The sequence below is a fragment of the Hyperoodon ampullatus genome (assembly GCF_949752795.1).
Source record: "Hyperoodon ampullatus genome assembly, chromosome: 1".
In the NCBI taxonomy this organism is placed as follows: Eukaryota; Metazoa; Chordata; class Mammalia; order Artiodactyla; family Ziphiidae; genus Hyperoodon; species Hyperoodon ampullatus.
Window position 1 is genome coordinate 31,308,806 of NC_136914.1, and position 9,361 is coordinate 31,318,166.

A 9,361-nucleotide genomic window follows, 5' to 3' on the forward strand; every position below is an offset into this window, starting at 1 on the left:
CTAATTCTGGCACCTACTGATTCTTGTTTGCAACAATTATCACTGTGAGGTTTGCCTACTGGTGATTTTCCATTTCCATCATACCTTCTACATTTTTTATTGGAATTCTACCATAACAAAGAGCTGTCTCTTCTCCCCTATTTATTTATTGGATAATTTACTTATATTGGCATGAGCTCATGGATATTTTTTCCCCTAGAGGCTATAATCCTTCTTTATTTTGTTGTTCAAATTGTTCCACTGGGACTCCTTTGTAAATACACTCACTAGACTTCCTTCTGAATTGTAAAACGCCACTTCAGTTGGGGAAGATCAGGTAATTTCTTTGAATGAGGGATGATAGATGGTAACACTACCTTTACCACTTACATCATGAACAACAACAACAAAATTTATGGAAGAAAACTATATATACTGAAATATCCCCAATGTGTTATACTCCCACAACTCTTGCTCATCCAAGACCTAATGATCTTTGGTCTTTATTTTATACATATTATTATCGAATTTTCTCATCATTGTCACTGTTTAAATCCACCTAACCTTGTGCCACCCCCATTCCCAAATAATTTTGGTATTTCAAGAACACAGCCCAAACCACTCAGAGACAATAGTAGATACATTCATTTTAGCCAAAAGGTAAGAAGCCATAATTATGCGGAGTGAAAAAAGCCAATCCAAAAGATCAAATAGTGTACGATTCCATTTACATAACATTCTTGAAATAACAAAACTATAGCAATGGAGCAGAGATTAGTCCTCCCCAGAGGTAGAGTTGCGGAGTAATTGTGTCTATAAAAAGGCAACAAGGGCTTCCCTGGTGGCGCAAGTGGTTGAGAGTCCGCCTGCCGATGCAGGGGACACGGGTTCGTGCCCCGGGAAGATCCCACATGCCGCGGAGCGGCTGGGTCCATGAGCCATGGCCGCTGAGCCTACGCGTCTGCAGCGGGAGAGGCCACAGCAGTGAGAGGCCCGCGTACCGCAAAATAAATAAATAAATAAATAAATAAATAAATAAATAAATAAATAAATAAATAGGCAACAAGAGGAATTCTGTGGTGATGGAATTCTTCTGCATCTAGACTTTATCAATGTCAATATCCTCATTATGATATTACGCTACAGTTTTGCAAGATATTTGTAATGGAAAAAACTGGGTAAAAGGTTCACAGGATCTCTGCATTATTTCTTACAATTGCGTGTGAATCTACAATTATCTCAAACTAAAAAAAGTTTTTTAAAAAAGATAATGCGTTTCAACTCTAGTGTGAATACTCAGGATAGATAAGATAATCACCATCGTGCCCCAACCCCTCAGATCCACCAACTGCTAGCTGGCTTCTAGGAAAGTTACTACCAGGCCTCTCTAGACTAACCCACCAACAGCTAATTCTTCTTCAGGGTCTCTTCTTTTCCGATTAGCTTTTATGTTGGGAGGGACAAATACCACCAGCTGCAGAAGAACACAAAGTTGCCAAGGGCCAGTAACTGTCGGTTTGTCAACTGAACTACCAGCAGTTAACAGGGTCAACATGTAAAATCTGATTTCAATTCATTTGACTCATATTAAATATCTGAAAAGTTCTAGATCATTTTCAATGTGCAGGAGGCAAGCAATGAGAACTGCGGGAAGAGGGTTTTAGTACCAACAACAAAACAAGGTCCTTTTTCAAGTCACACCAACCCCTCCAAAACACTTTTTACTGCCTAATGGAGGTGAAAGCACAAAAATAAATGGTGATACCAAGAGACTCTAAAACGCACTAAACCTCCTGCTCTACAAAAACTAACCCGGCCACCACCGACCACCCCCACTGACTGAAGAAGAAAACACCTGAATACAGCAGGAAACACATACTTGGTAACAGTGCAGTAAGTCCTAGTTAGTTAGCAAGTGAGACCAGAGGCGGTTTTTTCCTGAAAAGATAAACATTCTAACAGTCAAAATAACGTGCCACACATGTGTACACGCACACACGTGTACACAGGATATATGTTTCCTGAAATCCATTGAATCCTGCTTAAACCATTGACTAAAACTTGAACTCAAATTAGTTGTCCTAATGCTAATGAGATTTCTGGTGAATCACAAATAGTTTGAAGCAGGCCTGTGTTCCTTTGCAGCCACCAGTCTTTGATTAGTAAAAGGAAGTAGTTATTCCTTCTGATTCCCTAGTTCTTTGCTATTTAGAGTACTGTATCTCTTGTAGAACAAAGCCTGGTGCCTTAGATTTAAAAACTTTTTATACACTAGATCTTTTATATAAAAGGCAGAGACAGTCATCCTAACAGATGTGTTTCTGATATTTTTCTGTACAAATTTCGCATGTTGAAACACTGTTACGTTTTCATATAAATGTGTGCTCTATGCAATAAACTTTGCAGGTAAAGCAAAAAAGAAAATAATAATAATGTGCCAATCAGCTTACTTTCCCCCCATGAAGGCTGACCCTATAACCACTGAACATATTTTTACTGATTACATATATTCCAGCTCTGACAAAGCTACAAAAGACCAATTATATGTACTACAACTTGCTTCTCCTTCCTCATTTCAACATTAATTTATGTAAACAAAAACTGATGTAGGGGAATAAGGAACTGCCCTCACAGACTTGCTACAATCGTTACCTCGTGCCACCACAAGTCAACTGTGAGCTTAAATTCAGATGTTCCTCAATTCTTGCAAAGGATGGAATGCCTGGAAATCCCATTATCATCACAGATTAAGAAATACTAATATACTTAGCATAATGATATGAGAAATTAGTTATTTCACATTAGATTCCAGAATGGACATGGAAAAGACATCAAACTTTAAGGAAAAATAGTGTAAGTTGAAAAAAATCTTGAAAATCAAGAAAATTATGGGGACTTCCCTGGTGGCGCAGTGGTTAAGAATCTGCCTGCCAATGCAGGGGACACGGGTTTCGAGCCCTGGTCTGGGAAGATCCCACATGCCGCGAAGCAACTAAGCCCGTGCGCCACAACTACTGAGCCTGTGCTCTAGAGCCCGCGAGCCACAACTACTAAGCCCGTGCGCCGCAACTACTGAGGCTGCGCTCTAGAGACCGCGAGCCACAACTACTGAAGCCCGTGTTCCACAACAAGAGAAGCTCACGCCCGGCAAGGAAGAGCAGCCCCTGCTCGCCGCAACTACAGAAAGCGCATGCGCAGCAACAAAGACCCAACACAGCCAAATATAAATAAATAAATAAATTTATACAGAAAATTATGTTCAACAACTTGGACTTTTCTCCTATGAACTAAGAAATGGCCATCACCGCCAACTGACATGATTAGGCTGCACTGGCGTAAACGTGTGCACGGCATGACACGATGAGCAGCTGATATGAATGTGCACACGTGCAGCCAGCCTGTCCAGCAGAGTGGATATCTCTGCTGTGTAGCTCGGGCTCTTGACCATCTCCACCCTGGAGGTCAGACCTCTGCTTTAACAGAACTCCAGTCTCCTCCCACTCTCCACAAATCACAAGCTTCCACAGGACATGTAGCGTCACTTTCCATCCACCACTCAATCCCTTGGCTCCAGGCGCACTGAACAAAGGTCCACACTTATTTCCTTACAACCACCTGTGCAGCTTCTATGACCTTGGGTTTGCCTGGAAAATCCTTCATAGCCTCCTGGTCCACTGATGGGTGAATTTCTACACCCCTAAGACTTAATACACACCCACCTAGGAAGTCCCCAGACTCAATACACACCCATCTAGGACGTCCCCAACCTCAGCAGTGCTGGCCTAGGACAGCCGTCACAGCACTAATGAATCACTTCCTACTTACGACATGACAGACTGGTGAGCTGCTTGAGGGACAGACGTCTCAATGAATCCCCAAGGCCTGGAAGAGAAGCTATTACCCACATTTTACAGATGAGGAAACTGTTACCAAAAATGGGGTGAGGAGAGGGAACAGCCCATATAATACAGATATCAAGGAACTATCACCAGAGGCCACATTTCCATAACTCTACACTAGTCTAGATCAAAGTTCTTTGAGGTAATTACAATTCCTTTTCACTATATATAAAACTTACAAAATACATAACAAAGCTAAAAAAAAAAAGTTTTCAAATGAGTCAAGAAGGCATAGTCTTTCTGTGTTCTGAAAAGGTTACTGTATCTTTTTTCAAATAGCTCATTTAGGTTGGAAGCATATGCCACTATTACTTTACATAATATGACTTCATAAGACTTGAATTTCAAACACCACCCAAGACAGACCTTATTGTGTTCATTTAACTCCCCCCAAAATCCACCTGGATAAAGTTTTTTTAGGGCAACAGTAAATTTTCTTAAAAAAGAACAGACTTGTTTCAAGGTGGAGGGGGGTAGGGGAGGGATGGATTGGGCATTTGGGGTTCGCAGATGCAAACCACAGAGAATGGATAAACAACAAGGTCCTACTCTATAGCACAGGGAACTATATTCAACATCCTATGATAAATCATAATGGAAAAGAATTTTTAAAAAAGAATTTATATATATGTTTAACTGAATCACTTTGCTGTACAGCAGAAGTTAACACAACATTGTAAATCAACTATACTTCAATTTAAAAAAAAAGCATGGTGAGTCTTCATAAATAAGTTAAATGATAGTGCTAGGAGGTTATAGCTGGTTTTGTTTTTATTTTACGTCCTTTTTCAAGAGGAAGAAAACTGCAGCAAGTTGGCAACCAGGAAGTCCTCTTAATTTTTTTTTTAATTTTGGTTTTTTTGTGTTTTTGGGTTTTTTTTTTGAGTGTCTGTGAAAGCCCAGGGGGGGTCTGGAAAGGACTGTGTTAAACACCAGCCACCACGAAGCACTGCAGTTGGAGAGATTCATTTTGAACCTCAGCCAAGATATGCAAAGCTAATTATGGAACTGTTAATTACTAAATGTTTAAAAGGTTATTTGAAGGTGACTAAGTCTCCACCAATATTGCAAAAGAATGTTAATAATTTTTACCATAAATTCAAGTCCTCACTTGTTCAGAGCCACATGCTAATACAGTTTGAAATTGGTTTTTCAGTAATATATGTGTATTTGTTTAACCTCCAAATTCAAATATCATTGTTATGAAAGCTAAATTGCTTGTGGCCAGTCATTACTTTGTGAGACATGCTTTTCAAAAGTGCACCCAGACCATTTAGTTGTGTTTTACGAACAAAAACTACTTAAGGGACAAATTATTTATTACTAGAGCCCCAAAATGAGCCAAAATATAATCAAAGTATAAGTTGTCAGATGAAAATATAAGACTGCTCATAAACTGATAAAAAAGAGATGGAAAATTTATCTGTCATAGACACAATTCTTCCACTAGATTTGAAAGTTAAATATTCATCAGAGATACTCTTCTGTGCAGATTCTCATAATTTAAAGTTCTCTGGGCTAAAGGCACTTTTTCAGCCCTCTCATTATGACTCAAGACACATTCTACTGAGTGACTTTTGCAAAGAATTAAGTCTTGTACTGTTAAGAGTTCTCCAATGGCAAATTCATGAATTAGCAACTAAATCAAAAGGTATAATAGCCAAAAAAAAAAATTTCAGTAGTGAAGAACAAAGTAATGTTATTAATTAGGAAGGGATGAGGCAGAAGCTGTTTTACACAAACCATTTTAAAAAGTAACTTTTACAACTAGCTAAAAACACATCACATTAAGTCTTTAAAGTAGAAGAATATTCTGCAATAGATGTTTCACCTGAAAAACTAAACACAGGCATTTAAACACTCTACCTAAGCAATCTGAAAGGGTCTGAATCCAATAAGTTAATAATATGGGTTAGAAAAATCATTTTATTGTTTAAAGACTTGGGGGGAAAGCTGTAATTTATTTACATCTTTCACTTCACTTAATTGCTTAGGTGACCAAGCTTCCCATGTAAGTGATTAAAGACATAAACCCCAACAGTTTAATAAAGCAGTTACTTAAGAGTCCTGTTTTTCAACAGAGGTGCACTGAAAAATATTAATAAGACATTTAGTGCTCCTTATTTTCAAGGAAGTTTGTTATTGAGAATACAGTGCCCCACTGACTAGAACTTAGCCACTTTCCAGACACACACTATGGGACACACATTGGATTAAAGATGGCTTTTCTTGTCCTCTCAGAATATCAGGTGAAATAGTGACAGTCCCTTAAATATGAATATGTGAGATTTAGCTAAAAATTCGAGTGACAATTTTGTTTCTCCTTGCCATTCCCCCTCTAGTGACGTGCCTAAATAAATGGGAAAATGGGTTTCCATTTTCCAGGTGGGCATGAAAAGCTTCCTAATTTCATAACACTCTTCAAAGGTCCTGTGTTTGCACTGAGGCTCTCCCCACCCCCAGATTCTCTTGGAGCTAACTTCTTAGGTTACACGAGTGACAGCACGATTACTTCTAGGCAATTGAGTGACCTTGTACAAAACCACGTCTTCACAGGGTTTGGGAGACAAACTGGGTTGGTAGTGTTAAAAAAAAGAAAAAAGGAAGAAAATGAACTTAACAAAAAATATTTATATTTTTTCCTCTTTTCTTTTAAGGCACCTTTCTTTTGCCTGCCATAAGAATCATACAAACTCCTTCACCAAATCTATCCTGAGAAACAGAAGGAAGCATGACAGCAAAACTCTCCTAATTCATATCCGTCTGTCCGTATCAAGTTTATTTAATAACTTTGCTTTTATATTACAAACTTCTGACCCTCAGAGCACTCAAGAGAAAAGACAGGGCAGAAAAACTTCCAGCCCTTGCATTCTCAAAGCACTCAACAGAAAAGGCACCTGCTACCAAAACTTTTTTTTTTTTTTTACTTTTGAGTAAATTTCAAACTTTCAGAAAAGTAATTATTTTTGACAAGCCGGGTGAAGGTGGAAAACATTCACATTTCCATCTACTTTCTCTTTAAAATAATAAACACGTAGGTCTGCATTAGTAATAACCAAGGGAGCATCAGTGTTAATAGGGTGGACACTTATGAATGTTCCAAATGTTGGGTAGGCTTCTCTAAGGTGACTTGTTCTATGAAGGTTTGGTGGGGGAAATGTGCTGCTTTCAGAGGGTCAGCGAAGCGGTCACGTTGCGGTGTCAGTAGCAACTGGCCCACTTCTGACTCGGGCCAAGTTCTGTGCTGGTCGGTTTTCACTCTGCTCTCCACAACCGGCGCGTAAACAGGGAAGTTTAACAGCTCATTTCTCTGGCACAGTCCACACGCGGTCACAGTGGAGGCTCTGTCTCTTCCAGTTTCGTTGGGGGACACACCCCCCTCCACCCACCTGATAGTAGGTTTAGAGTCATTGCTATTCTAATCAACCAACCGGAGATTCCACTTCCCGGCTCTCTAATTTCCACTAAAGGCCTCTGACATCATTTTCTGACCTGCCTTGCTAGGTTCTAATATTCTCAGCATGTGTGATTTCACTTGGCACTTCCAACACTGAAAGGCATTGAAACATTTCACTGAAATGGGCTTTTCCATCACACTGTGACTGGGAACGTGCGTCTTCAGCTGCAGAAGACTGACTGACTGACAACTTAAAACCAACAGGAGATGCAGAAGGCACGTGAGAAGCAGTGCAACAAGAGCAAAAAGCAGGACCTTCCTTGTTTTCGATAAAGTAATCCTTTGGATTAGGAACTTTCTGGAGATACTGTGAAATGAATTTGCCTTGCAAAATTACCACCCATCTTCCACAGTCTGGTAAACGAGTGCAATCTACCTACGATCCCCAGATGTGCCGGCTCCATCAGAAAAAAAATGAAAAATCAAAAACCGTACCAGGTGCCATTCCTGGGCCTTGTCCAAAGGCAGCCAGTGGAAGCGTCTATTTTATTCTCTTTTCCCCGCATTAAATAATGACAATCAACATCAGAGAGGAGAGCCTTTGGCTCTGAACAGATGGCATCCAACACCTAACAAGCGAAGCAACTCTTTCAAGCATTAGATCCTAAATGTCTGATGGTCCCAAGGATCAGGAGGGCTTATTTGTCTTAAGACGGTTGACAGCAGGATCCCCTGTAGTCACCATCCCAACGCTTAGGAGCATGCGTCATTATCCAGTCAGCAGCTAAAAGCAAAAAAAAATCAAACCACCACATTTTTACAAAATTTCCGCCTCTCTAGTCCAACTTCAGCGACCAGATCCACCACCATCAGCAATTCCTCTACTTAAAGCCAGAGAAAAATAAGCCTGAAGGTAAACGAACGTATGAAGGTTAACAAACTTATCTAATTTTGACAAGGTTGTGCAACACCAAAAGAATCCGCAGGGTGCCCTTCCCGGGGCTGTATTTGAATATGCCTGCTCTGCAGTTCTGTCTGCAGTTGAAACTAAAAGCACTAACCTAGCTATTCAACTCCCCCCCCCCCAACCCCTTCCTTGCAAAGCGGCATCACTTTTCCAAAAAAAAAAAAAAAAAAAGGAAAAGAAAAATAGTAAACATACAAACATCTCAACCTTTTACTTTAGAAGGCCAGCACGGGTTCGCGTTCCGCAGAGCCCTGCAAGTTTCCTCCTACACCTCTGCAAACGCCGAAGAACTCTGGAGGTACCAGGGGCCACAAGCACGGGGAGGAAGGGCGCCTGCGGCCGGTGGCGGGGGGGCAGGAGGGGCCGGCCGAGGGGAGGTGACTGCCCCCCGCCCCGAGAGGCTCCCGGGCCCCGCGGGCGGCTGGGAAGAGGGAACGCTCGGGAGAGACCTCCCTGCCCCGCGGGGCAATCGCAGGAGCAGGTCGGTACGGGGAGGGCAGCGAAAAGGAGGAGAGATCCAGGAGAGGGGGAAATAACGCCAGGACGGCCAGGGGAGACGCGGAGACGCGAAGCCCCTGGAAGCTGTGGGGACCTGACGCGAGGCGCGGGCGCGCGGGGCGAACGGAGTGGGCAGGGAGCGCGCAGCCGACGCGGGGCTCACCTGGGGGGTCCTCTCGGCCGGGTTCTTCATCACCGCCTGGCGGAAGCTGTTATCCACGTAGGACGCCATCTCCCCCCGCAGCCCGGGCCGGGGCTGCTCCGCGCCCTCGGCCGCCGCCTCCCGGCCCAGCGCCGCCGCCGCCGCCGCCGCCGCCGCCCTGCGCGCTCCGCCCGCCTCGGGCCAACCAGCCAAACCGCGGCGGCGGCGGGGCGGGGGGCGCGCGAGGCCCGAGGGTCCCCGCGGCGCCCGGCTGCCGGGAGCTCCCGCTTCCTCCGCCTCCCCCGCGCCGCGCGGCCGGGAAGGCTCCCCACGGGCCCGGGCTCGACACGCCTCCCCGGCTCCTCCCGGGGACGGCGGCGGCTCCTCCCGGCCCCCGCCGGCCTGAGTTATTTTTAGGGAGTTCGAGCGGCGGGGAGGGATTGGCTGGGGCGCACGGGCCTCGCGCTCCTCCGCGCGCA

The 9,361-nt window shown here is 43.4% G+C and overlaps 1 protein-coding gene across 1 annotated transcript in view; it reads right to left on the reverse strand.

Annotated features, from left to right (window-relative positions):
* The window catches only part of RAPGEF2 (Rap guanine nucleotide exchange factor 2), a gene marked incomplete at both ends in the record, with an annotated part of 245,323 nt that extends 236,351 nt beyond the window's left edge, over positions 1-8,972 (reverse strand). Inside the window, one exon of the mRNA XM_079727404.1 lies at positions 8,904-8,972. Coding sequence (XP_079583530.1) covers positions 8,904-8,972 — 69 coding nt within the window. The remainder of the gene's footprint in view (positions 1-8,903) is intronic.
* Positions 8,973-9,361: the final 389 nt, after the last annotated feature.